Below are 25,000 nucleotides of genomic sequence, written 5' to 3'. Positions count from 1 at the left end.
ATTTTTATATAAATGCGGAACTGTTACTGTTTTTGGAAGTGAACCACCCCCTCCCCATGTTTGAAAATAGTTACAGAGAACCTCCAAATTTAATAGCCTTACCTTTGTCAACTCAGTGTCATCTAACCTTTTACATTACTTCTATTCCTGTGCCATGTTGCCTTATCAAAGGTAGAGGTAGACAATTATAAATAAATTTGAACTGTGTCAGTTCAAACTATTTCTCTGATATAGACTAGTCTACTCCTGATTACTGGAGTGAGACTTCAAAACTCATTTTGTATTTTCTCCTGAGGATTCTGACCTTCAAGTATAAAAATCTTATGTGATAGCTTAGGGGACAATCAGAGGTGCCTATTTTCAAGTTTGACTAAAAAGGAATCATTTCTTTTCAGAAGTCCAACATTAGTGAAAAACATACCTACCAGTTTAGGCTATGGAGCAGCTCTTAATGCAAGTTTGCAGGTAATGTTTTTTTTTAAATGTACCTTTTTTTAAACGGTTACCTTGAAAGTATCATTTGTTGTACTAAACTTTTTATGTATCTGTAGCTTGAAGGATAACTAGTCATTTTGGGATTTGTATAGGAATTGTGGTAGTTCTCAATAGTTGGGGGTTTATCATCCAAGTAAGTTGCATCACCTAGTACTGCAAGGAGCACTAGTTCTACTTCATGCTACTTTTGATGTGAAGAAGCAAGAAGGACACCCTGTGGCAAAATCTGGAATACTCGTTTTTCCTGCGAATGTTAGATTGATAGAAGCTTTTGCAAATGCATGTGGATCTGCATTAATATTTATCCAAGCCGTCATAAATGATTTCACATCATGGTGTTGGGGAACATGGTGCTTGTGGCAAAAACTTTAAAGTTTAATTATAATATATAATTTTTATGCAGAAGAGGCAAATGTCAGGACTTCTTTATTTTGAGTTAAGTTCTGGTCATTTTTTTGAAAAGTAGAGGAACTGCTTATGTTACCTTAGAGCATTCACCAAGTGAAAGGGCACAACATGTCACTCTGTTGAAGGGTAAAGTATAATTAATCAAGTTTGCGATATAAAACACTGTTTTTATTTCTTAATATTCTAATACCTTCATCCACGTACCACATCAAATGTTTCCAAAATATACACTCTGTAATTAAAGAAAAGATGTATGTATGTATGTGTGTATATGGTTTTGAAAGCAACTTCAAAAAGTTACATATTGTGTCTCTTTTTCTCTCTTAGGCTGCCCTGGCAGAGAGTAGTTTACCTTTACTTAGTAACCCAGGACTGATAAATAACGCATCCAGTGGTTTACTGCAGGCAGTCCACGAAGACCTCAATGGTTCGTTGGATCACATTGACAGTAATGGAAACAGCAGTCCGGGCTGCTCTCCCCAGCCTCACATGTAAGTTTGGTTAACAGAGTTCCTCTGGGGAAGAACCCAGACTAATTTCTTACTGTTCAGAGGAGTGTTAAGTAAGTAAAGTTCTAATTACACGCTGCTTAGTATGATAAATGTGTTAAAATTAACTATCAGATTCTCATATGCCTTATAATTATTGTATACGACCTCCCTGAATTCTACACCTCTGAATTCTACTGTTGACCTCTGTACAAAATCTTTTACATCTTATCTAAGATGTGTCTAGATCTTATGGGTCATTATCACAGCTTGGTTTTGTGTGGTGCAATAAGAGCATTCATGTTGGAATATGTTGCAATTTTTACTATGATTACAGGTCTCTAAACCATTTATGAACTGTAGTTGAGATAGTTTCCATTTTTATAAACCGTAAAATGCAAAGTTTAACTGTTAGCCACAGTTTACATAGAAGCTAATAAAGTGTAACTTTTTACCTGTCTTATAAATCAGTGTAATTACATATTCAACTTTAATTACTGGTGCGTCTGTATTGGCAAGGTTTATATGTTATATTTTATGCAAGACTACAATTCCTATTAATATTTAGCAGCTAACTATATCATTAATTACTCTAAAATCTTTCCCCTACCATCTTTTTAATGGAGCTGAGAGAGTGAAAATATTAAAAATTGATGTATTGTGGATTTCAGAAATGTGTATAAAGCTTTAAGAATGCCCAGACTTAGTCAGTTGTGTCAAATATATCAATTTCTTGTTTACCAAGTAGCAGAAACACCCAACTTGGTAATTTATATTTTAAAAATAGAATATAAGTGGTAAAATTCCATTTAGAACAATTTGTACTTTGTTCATAGCTTCTTAGAGTTCATCACCACATCCTTATACTATCACATTCCTCCTTATTTCCTTCTTCCCAGTCTCTCAATTTAAATATATGTATAAAAAGTGAAGGGTCTGAAAGTAGTCTTTGGATGAGTCCACTTTCATTGGACCTTTAAAGGGACATTATTTTTGTTGACTTTCTTGCGTTTCATTCTCCATGACCCATTATGTCTCTAAGATCATGTACCTAATTGCTTTATAGCACTTTTACTCGATCACCTTTGCAAAAAATGGGCTGTGAACATTAATGTGTTTTATCAGGTTCCAAACCATTACTTTTTTAAAATGGAAAAATTTGTCTTTTGGAAGTGTCTTTAGATGTATTAAATAATACAAAAGAAGTAATAAAACTTGAAGTAGAAAGAACATGAATATATGCTCTTGAGAGTAGCAGTACTCTAAAACAAGTAAAGTGAGCAATCAGACAAAAGTTTTTATATCCTGTGCTTTATCCTATCAGCCATGCAGTGGGTAGCTTGAGGCCTTTTACTTGTAGCAGATCTACTGAGTGTGCTAATGCTCTCTCCCAGTATAAAATGCCAAGACAATAAAACTTTAAAGAGCAAACAAGAGTTAGATCCTGCTTTGTTTTTTAAGTAATTCTATAGAAATGAGTGACATTCGCAATAAAGGCTATTGAGTGTAGATGTTTATATAATAGGTAGCATTTCTAATAGACTACCTATATAGCACTTATAGATTAATTTTTGAAATAACTGCACATAGTTGACTAGTGCTAAGAAAACTAATCTGCATCATTATAATTTTAAAAACTAATGATTCAAATCATTTATTAAACTTATTTTAGTACCTAAAATGCTAACTTTGCTAAATTGTCATTTTTAGTTTTCAGTATTATTTCCATTAAGAAATTACTAATTCAGAATTTTTACTTGACCATTAATTTGATTAGTTTTATTGTGATTATTACTGCAAAGAAATAACTTCTTGTACATTATATTTTTGGAACACAAGAATATATGTATCAGCTCTTAATTTAGTGAATCCCATTAAGTATGGTCAATATACGTCAAGGGGTAGGTTTGGTATAGAGGAGAGAGAGCTGGCTTTCAAGTCACAAAGACCTGAGCTCAAGGCTAGCTTCTGACACATGTTAAGTTGTATGACCCTGGTCAAGCCAGTGTGCTAGCTCTGTGAGAATAAAAGTTACAGAACCATTGCCTGTCTGCATGTACTAGTAGATGGACTTTTGTGACTAAGAGTTGTCCACCATGATGCTCAAAGGTTAAGCTATCTTTTCCCTTTTCATTCCCTAGCCCTCATGAAGACTATGGTGTTGGAACATTTCCTATTCGTTTAAATTAGGACACATGAAATGTACTTTATTTCCTATCTTTCCCAAATCCTATTCTTTCCTTTCTCACCTCCACCATGGGGCAAATTCAATAAAATCTTCAACAAACCTAGGGGAAAGAACTATAAAGAAAAATATTTTAAATGACAAATGTTAAGTTTTTCTATGTGACTTGCAAATTAATTTTATGCAGGGTGTTATATAGCTATAACAAGTATATAACCTATAGCTACAATATCATCAACTGTCAACACACAAAAAATCCACAGTCATTCTTTAAATATCATCCTGTTACTACTATAAAGGTTTTGGATATTCTAAGTAATATCATGAGATATTAAGGGACCTTTACTACATTAATATTAATGCTTTCTTTCATCTTTGTAAGTATGTAACAGATGTTTCTAGTTAAACTTCACAATTCCTTTTTGCCTGTATGTAGCTAAAAGAGTTCTAGAACACTTGAAAATTCAACAAGTTTATGGAAAATTGGGGGAGACTTTTCCCTTAAGCACTTTCACATCCATAAAAATTGGCTCCATTTAAGTTTTAGTAAGGGTTGTGGAAGTGTAGTCTAACAGAATTGTGAATATTATATAGATATTTAACATGAATAGTACTTTAAATTTTAAAATATATTTATCATTATTATTCACATGATACTGGTATAGTTATATATAAAATTGCCATTGCCAGATAAATGGAAAGGCAATGTTAAAATGTAATAAATAAAATTAAATCTAACTAATATGTACAGGTCAGGATTGGAAGGTTGTTAGAGAAGGAAAGAATGATTGCTTAAAGCAAAAAATGCCAAGGACACCACAGCTGGTCTCTGCAATTCTAGATTCAAGACTCCATGACTTACAATTTATGACTTCTGCTAAGTACCAGTGTGACTTTGGGCAAGTTACTTAGCTCTTTGGGCCAGATCTGAGGGCTCTTACAACTTCAGATCTATAATCCAATGAACCCAATACAATTTGATTGCTAAGTCAGTTACTGTCTTACATAATCAAGTATGTTTTTTTTATTTTATTTTGACCCTCGATGAATTCAGATCAATCCTGATTTTCGAGAAATCTACTGTTACCATGAAAAACTTAACATAATTGATCTTTAAGAGAGATTTTAAATAGAAGAAAAAGAATATGGTTGCATTGCTATAAAATCAAAACAGAAGAGAAAAAGACAGAGCCCACAGTCATAGAGCCCAGTAGCTGCAATACTGTAGACATAGCAAGCTTGATCCTCTATATGATTCCACGGGTACCATTGGAGCACAAAGGCTATCCATCTATTACTGCTTACTCTTCTACATGACAGACTAGATGTAGTATTAAAGATATCAGAAAAATGTGATCAGAAAAATATTATTTAATGCATCTATAACATTGCTATCATATATGTATAGCCCCTATGTTATTACTCGAATAACTCGGTAATTTCACGTGAGTGCGAAGGTAGATCTAAATGAGTGGAAATTAACATTTATCAGGTGTTTTAGAAGAAATGTTTTATTAGTTTGGGTTCCCACAGGGACTTGTGTAAATTATTTTAAAAATATTTTTCTAAAAAGAATTTCAGTTGGGACTACTTTAAGAAACAAGCAAGAATCATTTATTATTAAATGTTAACAGTACTTAGAGTTAATCATTGACTGTATCCATTGTCATATACTGACTGTGAAGTGCTTTAAAAACTATTCTAATAAGTAATATTAATATGCCCCTTACAATCTTGTTTACACTTGCAATAATTTTTAGCAAACTTTTTATATAGTGATAGTATAAAAGAAAAATTCTTCTTTGAAAGATTAAAGTTTTTTTCAGTTAATGTTACATTGCATAAATGGATCACCCTTCCACACCTTGGTAAAAGCACATTATGAATTGTTGCAGGCAAGAAAATGCTATCATATTCTGCACCAATCTTCTAGTAATGAGTTACTACATCACAAATTATGAATTATAAATAAAAATAAATATAGATCTACTACAGGTTCAAAATATTAAAGATGCTTAAGTCATCAGAAGGAAGTAAATATTTAAACACATTTAGATTAGAGAAACAAAGGAAGAGCTTTTTAAATTTTAGTCTCATTAATTCTCAAATGGTGACATGATATGTATGTAGGAAAGGAGAGTCATAGCCATTGGTATTAAAGTTAAGTTACAAGAGTTTGGGAAGGATGATAGGAAATGTTTCAGAAAACACGTTTGAGTATTCACATGTCTGGGGGGCAGGGCGGAGCCATTATAAGAACACACTGGCGGAGGCAGGGGGTGAGGGTAGGGGTGGGGGAGATCATCCACGGTGCTCATTGCTTTTCTAATTCTACTCTCTTATCTGTCCTCATGTTTTGCTATTACCTCATGCAAACCACCTGTTCCAAACTGTTTCACTCCTCTCTCCTCAAACATGTCCTTCACATTTCCATCTGAGAAATATGTTCTCCTTCCTTTTCACTAACCTAAATCTAACCCTTTCTTCAGGCCTCCTCAGTCCTGCATGTGGCCTTACTTTATCCAATCACTGAATATATGTTTACTTCTGGGCAATAGATATGGTAGAAACATAAAGAAAACTACTAAACATGATGCTAAGTTTTACCAAGGAACTAAAAGAACCAAAATGTTGGTTCTTTTTATTAAATAATTGTAATGGAATAATACATTACTTAAATTATATTTAACCTGTTGAGAAATGACATGACTTTAGTGGGTTTAGAGTGCTAGATCTTTCTGTCAGGAAAAGGTTGCCTCCCATCTGTTTCTGGTCTCTGATGCTAGCTGTGTAAGGGCAGGCAAATTACCTAATCTCTCTGAGTCCACATTATAAGACAAGCTGAAATATCTTAAAGAAAATCACAAGTCCTTGAGGTATTTAGCTCCTTAAATAAAAGTAGAACTTAATTGGTTTCTAAAAGTGCTTTTCAAACTTTTTACACACTTTTTATACTTGCAGACACTTTGGTGAAACAAAAACCCTCCCACAGACTATATATTTGACCTACCTATTCATGCTTGCCATTTGAGGGGGGTAAAAAAAAAAACCCTCACAAGAATTAAATGGAGATAATTTTATGGTATTTGAAGAGCAGCCAACAAGGAATAGCAAAATTTCAGTGGCCCTATTTTTTAAATAAGTGATAGGAAAAATGACAGCAGAGTTTAGTTAGTTACTTTGTAATCTCTCTCCCCCTTCAGTACATCTACTAATCATTCTATGTCATCATAAGTCTATTCTTCATCTTCCTTTTCTGTCTTAAGTATTGCATTATGGCCAGCATCCTTCTGCCCATAAAGACAAAGGAGACAATCTCCTATGAGTGTATAAACTTGAGTCAGAGTGGATTGTGACATGATGTTCTTTCTAGTTTCTTCAAAATTTTTGATAATTCTATGTCTTGAATAGGTACTTAAAGAGTGTTAGTTACCCATTCAGCTGAGTTTTCCAGCACTTTTAAGAGTACAAATAAAAAATTATTTAAGTTAATTCATTTTGACATGAAAAGATTTCTAGAATGGTACCTAAAAAGGAAAACCAGATGTCATCTAGATTTAGGATGAAAAACTTAGCAGTTGCCATTTTCTCTCATACATTAATATGATACTGTGGGGGGAAAAAACTATTGAACTAATAAATAAAACTAAGAGCTGGCTTTATAAAAAAAACAGTAAAATAGATAAACCTTTGGTTAATTTGATTAAAAAACAGAAAGAAAAACAAATTACCAGTGTCAAAAATGAAAAGGTTGAATTCACCACCAATGAAGAGGAAATTAACGCAATAATTAGAAGCTATTTTACCCAACTGTATGCCAATAAATCTGATAATCTAAGTGAAATGGATGAATATTTACAAAAATATAAATTGCTCACATTAACAGAAGAGGAAATAAAATACTTAAATAACCCCTTTATTAGAAAAAGAAATTGAACAAGCCATCAATAAACTCCCTAAGAAAAAATCTCTAGGGCCAGATGGATTTGCAACTGAATTCTACTAAACATTTAAACAATTAATTCCAATACCATATAAACTATTTGGAAAAATAAATGAAGGAGTCCTACCAAATTCCTCTTCTGGCACAAGTATGGTGCTGACACCTAAACCAGGAAGAGCCAAAACAGAGAAAGAAAACTATAGACCAGTTTCCCTAATGAATATTGATGCAGAAAATATAAATAAAATATTAGCAGAGATTATAGCATTTTATCATGAAGCTAATATACTATGACCAGGTTGGATTTATGCCAGCAATAAAGGATTGGTTCAATATTAGGAAAACTATCAGCACAGTTGATCATATCAATAACAAAACTAACAGAAATCATATGATTATCTCAATAGATACAGAAAAAGCTTTTGACAAAACACAGCACCCATTCCTATTAAATACACTAGAGAGCATAAGAATAAATGGAGTTTTCCTTAAAATGATAAGTAGCATCTATCTAAAACCATCAGCATGCATTATATGTATTGGGAATAAGCTAAAAACTTTCCAAATAAGATCAGGGATGAAACAAGGATGCCCATTATCATCACTATTATTTAATATTGCAGTAGAAATGTTAGCTTTAGCAATAAGAGAACAACAAGAAATTTAAGGAATTAGAATAAGGAAATAAACCTGTCAATCACTCTTTGCAGATGATATGATGTATACTTAAAAAATCCTGGAGATTCAACTAGAAAACTACTAGAAATTATTAACAACTTTAGTAAAGTTGCAGGGAACAAAATAAACCCACATAAATCATCAGCATTTCTACATATTACCAACAAAGTCATTCAGCAAAAAATAGAGAAATTCCATTTAAAGTAACTATAGATGATATAAAATATTTGGGAGTCTATCTGCCAAGACAAACTCAGGAACTATATGAACACAAATACAAAACATTTTTCACACAAATTAAGTCAGATCTAAATAATTAGAAAAATATCAATTGCTCATGGGTAGGCCTAGCTAATATAATAAAAATGACAATTCTATCTAAATTAATTTACTTATTCAGTGCTATACCAGACTACTAAAAAATTATTTTATAGAGCTAGATAAAATAATAATGAAATTAAAGGTCAAAAATGTCCAGGGAATTAATGTGAAAAAAATACAAAGGAAGATAGGCTAGTCATACCAGATCTAAAACTGTATTATAAAATTCAATAATCATCAAAACTGTTTGGTACTGGCTAAGAAATAGAGTGGTGGATCAGTGGAATAGGTTAGGTACCCAAGACACAGTAGTCAATGACTATAGTAATATACTGTTTGATAAAACCAAAGACTCCAGCTTCTGGGATAAGAATTGACTATATGACACAAACCGCTGGGAAAACTGGAAAGTAGTATGGCAGAAACTAGGCATAGACCAACATCTCACACCATGTACCAAGATAAGCTCAAAATGCGTACATGATTTAGGGTGATGTCATAAGCAAATTAGGAGAGCAAAGAATAATTTACCTGTCACATCTATGGAGAAGGGAAGAATTTATTACCAAACAAGAGATAGAGAACATTATGAAATACAAATGAATAATTTTTATTACATTAAATTTAAAAGTTTTTGCACCAACAAAACCAAGACAACTAAGATTAGAAGGAAAGCAGAAAGCCGGAAAACAGTGTTTATAGCCAGCGTTTCTGATAAAGGTCTCATTTCTAAAATATACAGAGAACCGAGTCAAATTTATAAGAATACTAGTCATTCCCCAATTGATCTTAATGGGTCAAAGGATATAAATAGGAAGTTTTCAGATGAAGAAATTAAAGCTATCTATAGTCATATGAAAACAGTACTCTAAATATACCATTGATTATAGAAATGCAAATTAATACAACTCTGAGGTACCACCACACACCTATCAGGCTAACATGACATAAAAGGAAAATGATAAATGTTAGAAATGTGGGAAAACTGGAACACTAATGCATTGTTGGTGGAGTTGGGAACTGATCCAACCATTCTAGAGAACAATTTGGAATTCAGCCCAAAGTACTACAAAACTATGCATACCTTCTGATCCAGCAATAGCACTACTAGTTCTGATCCCAAAGAGATCATAAAAAAGGGAAAAGGACCCACATATGTGAAAATATTTATAGCAGCTCTTGTTGTGGTGGCAAAGAATTGGAAATTGAGGGAATGCCCATCAATTGGGGAATGGCTGAACAAGTTGTGGCATATGAATGTAATGGAATACTATTGTGTTTTAAGAAATGATGAGCAGGCAGATTTCAGAAAAACCTGGAAAGACTTGCATGAACTGATGCTGAGTGAAATGAGCAGAACCAGAACACTGTACACAGTAATAACAACATTGTACAATGATTAACTGTGATAGACTTAGCTCTTCTCAGCAATACAATGATCCAAGACAATTTCAATAGACTCATGATGGAAAATGCTATCCTCATCCAGAGAAACAACTGTGGAGTCTGAATGCAGATCAAAGTATACTATTTTCACTTTCTTTTTGGTTTTTTTTCTTTCTCATAGTTTTTCCCTTTTGTTCTGATTCTTCTTTCACAGCATGACTAATGTGGAAATATGTTTAATATGATTGTACATGTATAACCTATATCAGATTGCTTACCATCTTGGGAAGGGGTAAGTGGAGGGAGAGAGAAAAATTTGGAATTCAAAAGCTTATAAAAATATATATTGAAAACTTAAAAAAAAAGACTATACTGTGAGTAATAGTATACTTAAACTAAAAAACCAGCAATTGTCTAGAATCCTAAGTTGAACTCAAAACAGAAGAATCGGTCCATTTTTGGCCATTGCCGTCTGTCTGAACAAAGGGAAAAACAATGGTATTTAAGTACCATTACTTAAATGGTACCTTTTTTCCTCTTATATTAGCAGCTGTTCATACTTTACTAGATTGGACCATATTTTTTTAAATTAAGGAGTTATATGTCAGCATATAACTATAGGTCATGTCTTAGTTTTGTATCATTCTACCTACTTCTCCCATCTGTCCTTACAGCTTCCTGTCATTTAATCATTCATTATTACTTGGGCAAGATGATTGTTCTTTTTCTGTTATAATATGAGAGGTTTGAAAGTTATTGATTTTTCTTATAGAATCTGAGTATAAATAATGTGCTTATAAAAGAAGTAAACCCACTGTTTACAGTTTAGGATACTTACTAGTAAAAAGCTTCATTTGGTCCACAGTCACAGTGCAAGGCAGGAAGAAGTATCAGTTGGTTCAAAGAGAAGGGAAGATTCTGTGGGGCAAGTGGGCTTCTAAATGACAACCATTTCACAAAGTTATTTACAGTATCCAAAAAATACAATCATTTTAGGGAGATATGAATTGTCCGAGAGAAGAGAGCTAATTTTTTGACTCAAATTAAGGGGGAACTTCCTAATAATTTGATGTGCACAAAATTATTTTTATTCGGGAACCCTTCAGATATTTTAAACACAACCAGCATGTCTCCCCTAAGTCTTTTCTTTTTCAGGCTAAACAATTGTATTTCCTTGAAACAATCCTCATACTATGTTATTTTCAGTTCCCTCACCATCCAGGTCATACTCTTGTAAATATTCTCCAGTTTGTTAACACGCTTCCTAAAAAGCGATACCCAGAAATAAATTAAATATGCCAGACATCATCTGTCACAGAGTATATAGATAGAACATTACCTATTCTTTTATTGAGCTAAATTTGCATTAAGGTTTCCAAAAGTCATATCACATTGGAGACATATTGACTTTATAGTCAACAACAAATCCCACGCGAGGTCTTTCTTACATGAATTGCTTCTAGGTCACGCACCAACACACCTCCACCCTCCATCCCTAAATGTATGGAAAACTCAAGAATAAAATGTTTATAGATCTGGAGATAGAAGAGGCGTAGAGTCTAATTCCATAATTTTACAGATAAGGAAACTACGATCCAGAGAGTGATGTACCTAATATGCAAAATATAATGTGATATACCTAAAATCATAAAGGTAGCTTATGTCATTGTGAGGATTTGATCGAGGATCATCTGATGCCAAGTAGCAGCTGGCAGCATGACAGATAGAGCACTGGGCCGAGAGTCAAAAAGACTGCCTCAGTTTCCTCCTCTGTAAAATGGGGATGATAATAGATCCTACCTCCTAGGATTATTGTGGATAAAATGAAGTAATATTTTCAAAGCACTTAGTACAGTGCCTGACACATAACAGTCACTTGTTCAGTTGTTTCATTCACATCCGATTTTTTATGACCCAATTTGGGGTTTTCTTGGCAAAGATACTAGAATGGTTTGCCATTTCCTTCTCCATTTCATTTTACAGATGAGGAAAACTGAGGCATGCAGGGTTAAGGGACTTGCTCAGGGTCCCATAGCTGTTAAGTGTCTGAGGCTAGATTTGAACACAGGTCTTTCTTCCTGACTCTAGGCCCCAGCACTCTTTCCACCACACCATCTAGCTGCCCTCAAGGCACTTACTAAATTATTTTTTCCTTCTATCCTTCCATCCAAGTCCAGCACGCTTTCTCCTACACTGCATTATTTGTTCTATTTTAAAATGTAAAGAGATGTTTGTAGGTATATGTAGAGTTCCTAATATTGATAGGTAGTGTAGTATAGAAAGCCCTTTGAGATCTTAGATCTCTGTGGAAGAAAGCATAAAGTCACTTCATGTTCCCCAGGAAAGCAAGTGAAAGTTAACAGAGAACTTGAACAGGTAAAATGCTCCTCTCCTTGTTTACGTACCAATTGAGCTTTTATTGTTTTGCTGTTGACTGGAATCGTTGTGTTGTGAGATAAAGCTATGAACACTGAGGCATGTACCTTCCCAGCTCCTATTTCCATGTGTTAATTCGTTTCCTATGATCCCTCCTACCATGCCAAGATCCCAGTGTCTTTTTCTTTTTCAATATCATATTAATTTCATGTCATAAAACTTCATCATTCTGCTACTTTTATATTTAACTTTGTTACCACCAGCTGTTTGTTCTCATTCTCTCTCTCCCCCTGACTCCCCAGATTATTCCAGTCCACATATGTATCACTAACAGTTCATTCTAGTTCTTTTTACCAAAAAGACCCTCCCAAAGGAATAATGCCTTCAGCTAAAATATGTCATCTCCCTATTGTGACAGTTGTAAAAGTTTATGGGAGCCTTTCAGTTTTGGAAGGATTTTTATAGAACTACAGATGATTTCTGACATCTAGCCCCACGATTTTGGTGAACACATTATAGAACTCTACCTAACTTAGCTGGCAGCACTATAGCCTCTTGCCTTTGTTACAGATTTTGCAGTGATGGCAGTGTGCATTTTTAAGTGGCCACTCACGGGCCCAATCCCAGTAGTGACCAGCACAGAAGCTTTGATCCATTCTATTTCTGACCTGGGCCGGTTCACCTCTCCTTAGACAGCCTGATACCCCCATGTCCCAAGAGTTTTACCATATTGGTGATAGGCTTAATGCAGACACTCAGTGTGCTTTTAGCTCGAACTCCCAAACTCAGATGATCCACCAGCTTCAGCCTCTCTGGAAGCCAGGATTAAAGGAGTACACTACCCAAACACAGCCCTCTGTTACATCTTGAAAAATATATATTAATAATTACTTAAGCACAGCATTAAGCATTCTAGATATATACTTTTTTAAAATTTCAAGTTCTAAACAGTCCCTACATTACTGAAGCACTTTATATGATTACTAAGATGTCCAATAAAAAAATCACAATTACTGAAGTAGCAGATACTGTAATATAGTTATATAGGATTGATTAATAATTCATAATCATTTACATTTACACAGCATTTCAAGGCTTCTACAGACTCTTCCTCACAATAGTCCTGTGAGATAGAATGTTGAAGTATTGTGTCATCCCCATTCTCCATATGAGGAAGGTTAGATTTGAAGGCCTAAATGGTTTGCCTGGGATCACACAACTAAAGCACCAGCTCAAGGATTTAAACCCAAGTCTCTCCCAGTTCAACATTCAGAACTCTTTTTACCATACTATCCTACCTCTCAGTATAATCCTGGAGTTTAAAACACTGGCACTTATCCAATTACTGTAATTAAATTCTTTGTGAAATGCTTTCCTGAGAATTTACTATTATTGCTATTCTTGTCACATCCTTTATTCGACACATGCTTATATAAATACACTAATGTAGAGAGGCAGCATGGAAAAGGAGACAGAGAACTAGTTTTGGAGTCAGGAATACCTGTGCTAAAGTCCAGCATGTAAGACATAACGTACTAGCCATGTGACCCTGGTACATTGTTCAACTTGTTGGTGCCTCAGGCAACTCTAGATTACAGACCACAAAACAGCTTCAAATTTGCATTAATAAAGGGGAGTTCCCTTACCTGGAGTTCCCTACACTAAGGAAGTAACAAGTTCAGACCAAAATGCAACTAGAAGAAGGTTGAATAAGCCATAATAAGTCTTTGTATTATGTAATAATACATCTCTACAGAGTGCTTTCCTCATGGGAAAAAACCCTGTTAAGGAGATGGTACAAGCATTGTTACCTTTATAAAAACAAGAGAAGGGGTCTCAAAACTTTAAATGATTTAGCCACAGATACAGCGCCAGAAGTATTAAAGCTGGGTCTCAAACCAGGGTCTGAGACTAAGAACAGTGTTCTTTTCACTGTACCAGGGCAACTGGGTAGTCTGGTGGATAGAGTTGGCCTTGGAGTCATAAAGATCTGAGTTTTAATTGTTTTAGACACTTGGTAGCTGCGGGACCCTGGGCAGGACATGTAAGCTTTTTTCAGGATTGGTTTCTCATCTGTAAAATGGGGATAATAAAAGCACTTTCCTTCACAAGGTTGTTGGGAGGATGAAATAATAATTGCAAAGCACCCTGAAGTACTTTGTAAATGCTAGTGATTATTATTATTGTTATTCACCGGTTATATAGATGTTCAAGTTCTTTGATATTTGAGTATACTGCTTCCTACCATGATGTCCTAATAAGGACCTCTACCTCTTTAGGGACTGATAAACAAGTAAGATCCATGTGAACCACTAGAACAAAGCCTGAGAAATACCTTGTTTACCTAGAAATAAGTGACAAAAATCAGCCAAAGACACTGGTCATAAAAATACTAAATTTTCAAGAAGCCTGTTTTTGGAATAGTGAAATCAGGTATGCCCAATGTTAAGTAGAAAGTCAGAAGGTACATCTTTGATTGAATTGATGCTAAAGAGTACTATCTGTCATTTCTTATTTACAATAAACTTCAAAATATGCTTCTCATGAATTATTAGGACTGCCTAGATAGTTTAGATTTTTTTTGGTATCTACAGAAGATCTGATTCTCTCTAAAACTTCCTCAGTTTGATGTCATGCTATCTTCAGATTTGTTTAAAGTACCTTAAATGGTACCTTGGTGTTCACCCAATCACACCCAGTCACCTTCTTTAATAAACTCGATAAGGAAGGCAAAGGGGGAGGCATGCAATAATAATTTTTTCAAATTTCCTTAAGAAAACATCCTACTTTAATAGAGTTACAAAACATATATACCTTAGCTAATTGTTACTCCATATTAAAATTAGTATGTGGTGTTCCATTTGCCACCTCACTGAATTCTAAATCCAATCTAATATTGCCTAATTGATAATATTGAGACCTATGTTTTACGAGTGACAAGATGGAATTCAGAAACCTATGGTGCCTTATCAGTTTTCTTATTTGCATCAATGGGCAGCACATTCATTAAATTCATGCCTACGAGGAAGTTGCTCCATATTAGAGTTTCAGTGAATCACATTCAGCTATTATTTCATGATGATTATCACTTTGCAAATTAAAATTCTGCAGTAAAACTAGAAGACTTATCAAATAAACTTCTGGTGTGTTTTGTTTCCTATTGAAAGAATCTGATGGTTTCAATTCAATTCCTATGAATTCTCTAACTTTAGAAAATGTTACTTAAATTTGAATGAATTTCAATCTTATTCTGTATATAGATGGACTCCTTCTATGGTAGTATTCATATAATGACAATCCATAAAACCGTGTTTAAAATCGTATGCCCACTTACTGATCCACTGCAATGGAGCTGTTCGTTGACTTCACATGGAACCCTACCTTTAGATAGGTCCAGTGGGGTATAGATTTAAAAAGACATCATTAAGATTATCATCATATATTATTACATATATTCTTAATCTACAGAGTGCTTTAAGTATCATATTGTTGGGAATAGACATTTAATTTCAAGTTAAAGAGCAATATTCTGAATATTGTTATTCTATAAATAGTAAATGGCAGTGGTATTTAAAGTAGAATAAGCTCTATTCAATATAAAGTTATACTAGGTAAATAAGAACTGTGGATATATTTTTTCCTCACTTAGTTTAGAAGGACACAGAGATGATGGTGTGGTAGCTTGATATAATAATATCTGGAGTCAAAATAAAATGGATAAAGTCATTTTATTTCTGAGTAGTTTAGACTTGGAAAGGGATATATGAAGTAAATGTTCAATTAAAACAGACATTCAGCCTGGTCCCTAGATTGTCATAAACTGTCAAATGCAAGCACTTTTTATATTTACTCATAGTTGGAACAAAGGGTTCCATCCTCATCTAAAGCTCCTATTTGGGGTTTATCCTTCTACATCTCTAAAAAGAGCTTCTTGTCACATGCTGTAGAGGAAGGATGGGAAAATATTTTCCATTGGACTATTAGAAACTATTGGAAAAAAAATTCTTTGTGTGCTTATTTCCACCCGAAGCAAAACTAATACTCCTTAAATCACAGAATTATTCATACAAATATTAGTGTAAATAAATGGATGGGAAAACAACCTTTAAAGTCTAGAAATGAAAGCAAATTTAGTCTTTATTGGTAATATAGATCTATTTCTTAGTTAATAAATTAACTATTAATTTTTATTTTCAGGATTTATGTATATTGTGTGATATCAAGATCATAGATTTAGAACTGCAGGTGACTTCACTATATAGTGAATGAGGGAATGAGGCCAAAAGAGAGAAGAACTTGCTTAAAGTCATATTGGTAGTTAATAGATATTGGGGAGGTGCCAGAGGGTTTATTAAACCCAAGTTCTCCTCTGACTTCAACATCAGTGTTCTTTCTGCTGTGCCACACTACAATTTTTAAGACAAGATAATTTTTAAATTTCTTGAAATTAGTCTAAAATAATCAGAAAGTAGGACCTATTTAGGTGAAAGAAATTATGATCAGACAGAAGAAAGCTTACACAGTATTAAGAAAGCTGTAGATTTTTATTATTAAAATAGGATAAATTATTTTAAAAGGATATTTAATCAGAGTGACTTGCTTCTTATATATAAATATGACAAAACATTTCTTTATAAAATCATTTTCATATTTTTCATTTTAAAAGCTTTAAAGTTCACTCATTTTTACTGTTATTATGTTCACAACTTCCTTTAAAAAAGCAGGAATAAAAAGTACCTCTTTTAGAGAAAGCTTAGCTGTTACAAAATTTATTTATTGTAGCATCATACTAACATAACAATACTTACTAAATAAAAATATTTTGATGTCTAGAACAGTCTAAATATAGCTATATCCATATAAAAATAGAATATAAGAAATTAAGATGGCAATATCAGCATCTCCACTTGACTGAGTCATATAAGTATCAGGAATAGTAATTTTCCTGTTAAACTTTGCTTTTTGAGATAAAACATACTTCTTTTTTCATTTGTCCATTGCTACTTCAATATCATGTGATACCCACTCTATAGAATCTATTTTTCAAAATATTTACCCTTTAGAAGTGTGATATTCATGAAACTAAACAGTCTTAATTCCTTAATTATATCATATACTAATGCTTCAGAAATAACTTGGATTATCAAAATAATATTCAACTGGAACAGTCAGCCTTAAGATTTGACCACTGATATATTGAAACTGGTCTTACTACACATTCCTTCTAGACATGACAATAAATAACTTAAATAATAGTAATATTTATATGGCCTTTTACATATTTCTATAACAGCAGTTTTCATCAACTAGTAAACAAAATTGAGTGCAAAGTACTGATTTCAGGCACTTTGAAGAACTACAAGGAAAATAAGGATTTTTCAAGGAATTTGGGCATACTTTTGACCAAGAAGAAAGAGATTTGGAGAAGTTTATCTCTACTTATATTTTATATATTAAAACCATTATTATTTATCATTAAAGAGATATATACAACTAATTTATTATTATTGTGTTTTAGATTAAGAATCTGAGCAGGATGGTATAGTGGAAAGGTCACTAGACTTATCTTACTTAAATACTGAACACTGCTAGGCACCAGAGGAAATACAAAGGTTAGATAAGAGAAAGTGCTTGAACTAATGGAGTTTGCTGGATCTTAAAGGAAGGTGCCCTTAGCACGATACCTACGGCCACATATTTGGTGCTTAATAATTGATTATTGACTAATCGACACACAATATCATAAAACTGTAGTTAGAGTCAAGAGGAGAACTCAGCTTTCGAGTTCATTTACTGCTAAGTGTTTTTCTATAAGTGGCCCAACCTTTTGGCTCCTTAGCTACAAAATAATAATAAAAAATTATATACCTGCCAAATGTTTCACAGATTTGTGGCAATAAAATGAAGTAAAAGATGTAAAAGTATTGTATACAACTGTGATGCTATATTAGAAAAATTAAATATTAATGTTAAACAATATTGGGGAATAACCCCAAAAATTTTGCTCTGAGTCAGATGATGTCCATTCTAACTCTGAGATGTCATGGCTACATAAATTACAAATAATCTAGCAAAATCCATAAAAATGAAACAATACTAGAAGTAACAAGAAAAATAAACTTAAAATGAGTATAATTATGTTTGAATAGAAGATACGTGTTTTGTATAAATGCAGTATGATTTCTTTAGAGTGAAACATATCAAAAGATTAAAAATATTACTGAATGGTTACATACATATCTATTTTTACTAGGCTGATACTTAAGCAATATCACTAATATATTATTCCACTTGAAATCAGTTTCCACATTAAAACTCAGCTTTAGAACTATGATGTTTTCACTTTCTTCTAAGATGTTTCTGAGGTTTTTTTAGTGCCTTTTAGAGTAATATCACTTTGTGGAAACAGGAGTAATTCAAAGAATATGCAGAGACGGTATTTTTTAAGATTCCTAAAATGAGGAAATCCTTAGCAGAGTGGAATAGTGGATGAGAGCAGGCCTCAAAGTAGGGAAGATTAAGGTCAAGTCTTGTCTCTGACACATCTGGCTGAGGACAAGTCACCTAACCTCTCAGTGTTCTAGACTACTCTCTAAGAAGATAAATTGCAGAGAATGTGTCAGCCTACAGTGGTAAGGGGAGTTCCTTCACTTGGGAACTCTAACAAATTTACAGGGTCTGGTCTTCCCAATCCCTCTCTTATCTGGATAAACAGTTATAAAGAAACCTTTTATTTTTAATTAAGTGGAAGGCAGGAAGACATTTACAAATATTTATGCAATAGCTCTATGCTAAGTAGAATTTAGTGACATTAGCAATTCTTGAGTTGCTAGTGCAATTTGAACAATGTTGAAGGGTCTGGAAACTTTCTTTTTACAGTCATTTCTATTGTTATCTTCATTATTTCACTAACTCTTTGCACTTTACTATAACAAGGACCTTTTCTTTAAATAGTCATTGTATACAGATTTTTAAGTAATTGTACTTGAGACTGTCTAGGTATCTGGGAATGTAAAAGTGCTGTGATTCCATATTCTGACTTTGTATCAGTTAAAAACATATTAAAATCCTCCATATATTAGACCTTAAGTCATAAGATACTCTCATCCTAAAGAAAATGGTAACATTGGTAAGACTTTTTACTTAATCTTGAGAAAAGAGAAAATGAAGATTTGCATTCCTTCAGGGAATCTACTATGTGACCACAATCTAAAAAGATAAACTTTCACATTATAATATTCCTCTTTTGCTTTAGGGTGAACAAACATTAGCATTTCCTTCAGCCTTTCATTGGTGCCTTGGGTCCTTAAAAATTTCACAACAAAGAGGCAATTCATTTCTTTAGGTGGGGAATCCATTCTATTAAAGTAGCTAGGTCATTGTCTGTTTGGGGCATATGTACCCCATTGCCATACCTAGACTGTCAAATAGACCATGTAAATGAATTGCTTATTTCCACTCTCCTTCCTCTGACTCTTAAGCTATGTGTCTATGGGCAAGTTGTAGGATCATAAATTTAGAGCAGAAGAAACCTTAGAGGTCATCTATCATCTCATACTATGGTTTTCTAGTTTGAAATAATGGTTGTAATTCATAAGGCGACAAATTAACTTTTAAAAAATGCTAAAAAAAATTTTAAACTTTACTCAAATGATAATAACTGGTTTTGCCAGTTTAAAAATAGAAACAAAAATACTGATCATAGCAGACATACTTAGTTGTTCTATATATATATATCTATATATATATATAGATATATATATTTCACAAAGATCCCCCTGTCTGATTAATTCCTCCTTGAGTTTTATGAAAAAAATAATTTATTTCTGCAAAAGAATCTTTATCACTCCTTCTTGCAGTAGGTACCAGAGACCTTAGAGCCTAGTGAAGTCCCTAAGTCATGTAATCTAGTCAACTTTCAAGCCTGCACTACATGTACTACTGCTCACTTTGGATTGCTAGATTTTGTTTCATTCTTCATTTGCTAGGTATTTGTGGAGCACTAAAAATCACCTGGGGCACAGGGATAGGAGGGAATGCAAATAAGAATAAGAAATAATCCCTACCCTCAGGTAGATAGTTTAGTAAAGGAGATGACACACATACACATGTAATTATAAATAAAAGATAGATTCATTCCAAGTACAATAAAAAGGATACAAACACAGTGTGAAAGGGATTCAGAGAAGGCAGAAATTACTTCCATTTGGAGTATCTTGAAGGATGGTTAGGAATTGAACAGGTTGTCCGAGCAGAAGGGATATGAGAAAAGACATGAAAATGTGGTCATCCTGGCTCTTGGGAATGACTTGAATCCAGGTCCTCCTGGTTCCATATCCAGCATTCATTCCTCTATAGCACCCTACCAAGAAACTGAAACTCAAAAAACTCTTTCAGTAACATAAGACAGCATCTTATCACCATAGTAGCCGGGTCCGACTTCTGTCTTTCTATTTAATCTCTCCTGGCATATCATAACTAAATCAATCAATAAACATGTATTAAACACCTGTTATTTTTCCAGCAGAGACTGTCTTTTCTTTCTTTCATAGTAGGTACTTAATAAATGTTTATTGATTGATTGATTGCATTAGGTATGAGGGAATACTATCACAAAGAATGAAATAATTCATTTTTTCAAGGAGATTACATTCTAATGAGTTTACCCAAATACCTTTTCCTCCCCACCAGTCCTCCCACCCACTTAAGGTCTTTTCTTGCTATGGTTCCCAATTCTGTTAGAATGCTGGTATTAGTTGACAAGTATAAATTGATGTTTGAAGTGATCAAGACCATCATGAGAAAGATATAAATACAACTTACTGAACGGAGAAGACATACTTTAAAAGGGAGGGTAAGTCAACCTATAACATACCCAGACAGACACATTTTTAACAAGATCAGGGTATATAGAGCTACTGCCTCTGAAGCTTTTATTCCGAACTTTGAATTACCCTCTTCAAAGTTCTGTCCAACCAAAATCTTTGTAAGCCCAAAGCAATTTATGAGCCACTGTGCAGTCTGTGGATTACTCAACAACTGTTTGCTGATGGATATGATGATGAGATAATGATGATGACAATGATAAATGACTAATGGAAATAAATTTGTAGAACAGAGGTACTGAGCATTCTCAAGAGGGGTTTCCTCCCACACTGAAACAAATTTTCCTTTTTGAGTGGAAAAGTTCTTACTTATTAACATCAAGAGGACACTATGAGGGCCAGCCTGGGTCTTTCATTTAGAATCCTGACATTCACAGATGTATTATTATACTAGAGCAGTGTCATATTGTTCTTTTTATTTCATGACTTAAGTATTTTAGCATTTAATTTGATTGCGGCTATAGAATTAGTAATGCCAAATTATATCTCATTACTTGCTTTGAATGCAACACTTGTAATATAGTCATTATAAGGCCCAATGATAAACTAAATCCAAAGAACAATTTGAATTTTTCATTCCTTTGATAAAAGAAATGGAAAAAAATATAAAATATGATAGGCTAAATTGGCCCTTGAAATAGAAGACCTACCATTTCTAATATAGAAGATAAGTAGGCAAGATTGGAAAGGCATTGGAAAAAGCCAATTGATGGGGGGAAATTGGTCCTATATTTTTAATGAATTTTCAGTAAGCTCTAGGTTTCATCTTTTCTTCTTGCTGGAATTTTTTTCTTAGCAAAATACTTAACTGGTATAGTGCCTCTGCACCAACAGATTACACCTCCAGAATTTAATAAGTTGAGCAGTGGTGTGATGAGCCAGTGCTTTTTACAAATACTTTAAATGGACTTCTCTTGAAATAAAGAAGAATTTTGTTGTTTCATGGTATATATTCTTGAATTACCAGAAATCTTGGGACAGGTAGTATTGTGTTGTCTGTCATCATTCTGTTCCAGAATTAAGCATACTACATGACTAAGTAAAATTTACAAGGTACATTAAGATCCTCAAGAGAGAAATCTGATGTAAATGGGCCTAATTATAAAAATTCTAAATGAACTGGATCCAATTATTTAATCTATTCCCACTGCCACCACCTAGTGCTACTCATTACCACCTAGACTACTGCAGTGTCTTCATAAGAAGTCTTCCCACCTCTACTCTCTCAACCCTCCCATTCTTCAGTTTTCCTAGAATAATTTTCCTCATGAATTGATCTCACCATGTGAATGCAATGCATAAAATCGTGTAGTGGCTCCCTATTACTTTCCAAGTAAAGTAAAAACTATTTTAACTGGTACTCTTACCAAGTAAAGTAGAAAATATTTTGCCTGGTATTCAAAGGCCACCACCATCTGAAGCCACACACTTTTTCTCACTTTTTCTCCTTCTGTACTATGTTCCTAACAAACAAAATCACTCTGTTCCATGAAAATGCCTTTCTTTCATTCTTCATCCTCCAAGCCTTTGCTCACACCATTCCCTTATGCCTAGACTACCCTTCTTATCTTTCTTAAATTCCTACCCAGCCACAAAGCCTAACTCATATATCCCTCTTCCAGGAAGTTTGTCTGAGTTTCCTCAGTTCAAAATGGCCTGTTCCCTCTCAGTAGAAATCTATATATGATACGATCTATAATACTTTATGCACTTGTCTTACATTATAATTAAATGTGTAAAACACTCTTAAATCTTAAAGTAGCACTTTAAGTAAATGAGTTGCTTAACCTAACTTAGGGTAAAATAACTAGATTATAAGCTATTGGAAAATAAACCTTATGTGATCAAATGAGGGAACAATATTAAATATATCAGTAGAGGTTACAGTTTCAAGTACTGCCTCTGCTACTTACTACCTTAGGCAAGTCACTTTCCTTATTAAGTCTACTGCTTCCTCATCTATAAAGGGGGTTGGGATAGGTGGTCTCTAAAGTCCCTTCAAGCTCTAAATCTAGCACACAATGATCCCCTTAAATAAATTATAAGCGCCACAAGGCAGTTTTGTGTTTTCTCTAAAGTACTGTGCTCTGCAAACAGCTAATAAATACTTAATATATGTTTATTGACTTGCATATAGCCTATGAATCTTCCATAACATTATTGCTTCCCCAATAAACTCAAGATTTTCCTTGACTAGGCTTACGTAGAAGTAAAATACTTTAAAACTAATAAAGTTTCTTTTTTGTAAATGAATATGACTTGCTACCTAATACTTGACTGTATGCAAAAATATAAATAATTTACATTCTGCTTATTAGACCTACAGGAGCATAGTACTTTGCCTTTTAACCAGGGTATGTGCATATCAATGGACCACTCTGGCAGTCTGATGAAGCCTATGACCCCATCTATGCTGGTTTTTAAATACATGAAATAAAATACTTAAAATTACCCCCCAACATCAATTATATTAAAATACTTATCAATAAAAAAATTTTAAGCTTAAGTAACCCATGTTAAGAAACCTCATTCTGTACTGAGTCCCAGTAGTCACTGATTTCCTGGAGAAATTAACATTAGTAGGTTACTAATAAAGTAAACTCTTAATGACTCATTCATTTTATATGTACTGAATGCCTTCAGTTCAGATCAGCAAAGATGTACCTATTACATACACAATGTCATATGCGTCATATAAAAATAAAAGTGAAAAAGCTTCTGTCCTCAAGGAGCTAATATTCTACCAAAAACCCATTTCTACAATGTGCAATTCACTGAGGTAGGTGCTAGGAAATACAATATAATAATGATAATAATAATAAAAACAAGTTATGGCCCCCACCATCTAGGATCTTACAGTCTAAAATAAGAACATGATCTTTTGCCAGTAATACTAAACATTTCAAGGAGCCATAGATTTAGAGCTGGGAAAGATCTTAACATATTCAGTATACATGTTGCTTTTGTTTACACTAGAAATGTTAGATTCAAAATAGATAGGACCCCTAACATCATCATCTATGGTTTTAGGAAGATTTTGAGGCTTTTGAATTAAATACAGAAATGAGCTGAAAATAAATCTATGCAACCAAATGTCAAAATGGCTTCATAAATAAAGGAGTCAAAATATTAAGCCACTGAAATTTGATAAGCTGTACACTCTCAAGTCATTGTTAAAACTTAATTGTACATAGGTGATATTGTACCAGTCTTGGAATCTAGTCTCTTTACTTCCACTTATATGTAATTCATTATTATGATTTAGCAATCTTTAAAATGTTTAGATGCATAAACTGGACTTGGAAATGCTAAAATTTCCACTTGAACTTATTTTACAATTATATCAAAATACCATATTTGTAATATCATCAACAGGAACTTTCATAAGTAATCATTTTAAAAGATGTCATTTATTTTTTTGTATGTGAAGGGTATTTCAGGGATACTCACATAATAAACTCACTATATATATATACATATAAACACATAATACTATAAAATCTTAGTTTATACATGCTGTAACAAATGGTTAATTTAGTCATTTCAGTAAAATAATTAGTTAATTCAGTGAAAATATAGTCTAAGTGAATTGATATCTAATGGCCCCCTATAGAGTCCTTGTGAATGTATTTTAACTCTGAATCCTATTCTGAAATAGTTCACAAATACACATATATGTATTTTTAATCAAATGATAGGTATTCTTATTACACGTGCCTTATAATACCTAGATATGGTATGACAGTTTTTAAATTATGTCACTCTAAAACATGATTTATGGAATAACATATCAAATAAATGGTGTTATAGATATATGAACAGTTAGTTCTACTTT

General features: G+C 33.3%; 1 protein-coding gene across 2 annotated transcripts in view; it reads left to right on the top strand.

Annotated features, from left to right (window-relative positions):
* Positions 1–25,000, top strand: part of FOXP2 (forkhead box P2) — a 694,083-nt gene that overhangs the window by 661,785 nt on the left and 7,298 nt on the right. For both annotated transcript variants that reach the window (XM_027838641.1, XM_027838640.1), the window contains exons 16-17: positions 396–465; positions 1,231–1,394. In XM_027838641.1, the coding sequence (XP_027694442.1) occupies positions 396–465; positions 1,231–1,394 (234 nt within the window). The remainder of the gene's footprint in view (positions 1–395; positions 466–1,230; positions 1,395–25,000) is intronic.

Source organism: Vombatus ursinus, unplaced genomic scaffold (assembly GCF_900497805.2).
Source record: "Vombatus ursinus unplaced genomic scaffold, bare-nosed wombat genome assembly UNPS02014830.1, whole genome shotgun sequence".
Classification (NCBI taxonomy): domain Eukaryota; kingdom Metazoa; phylum Chordata; class Mammalia; order Diprotodontia; family Vombatidae; genus Vombatus; species Vombatus ursinus.
The sequence above is the reverse complement of the archived record's forward strand: the minus strand, read 5'-3'. Positions and strand labels throughout refer to the sequence as shown.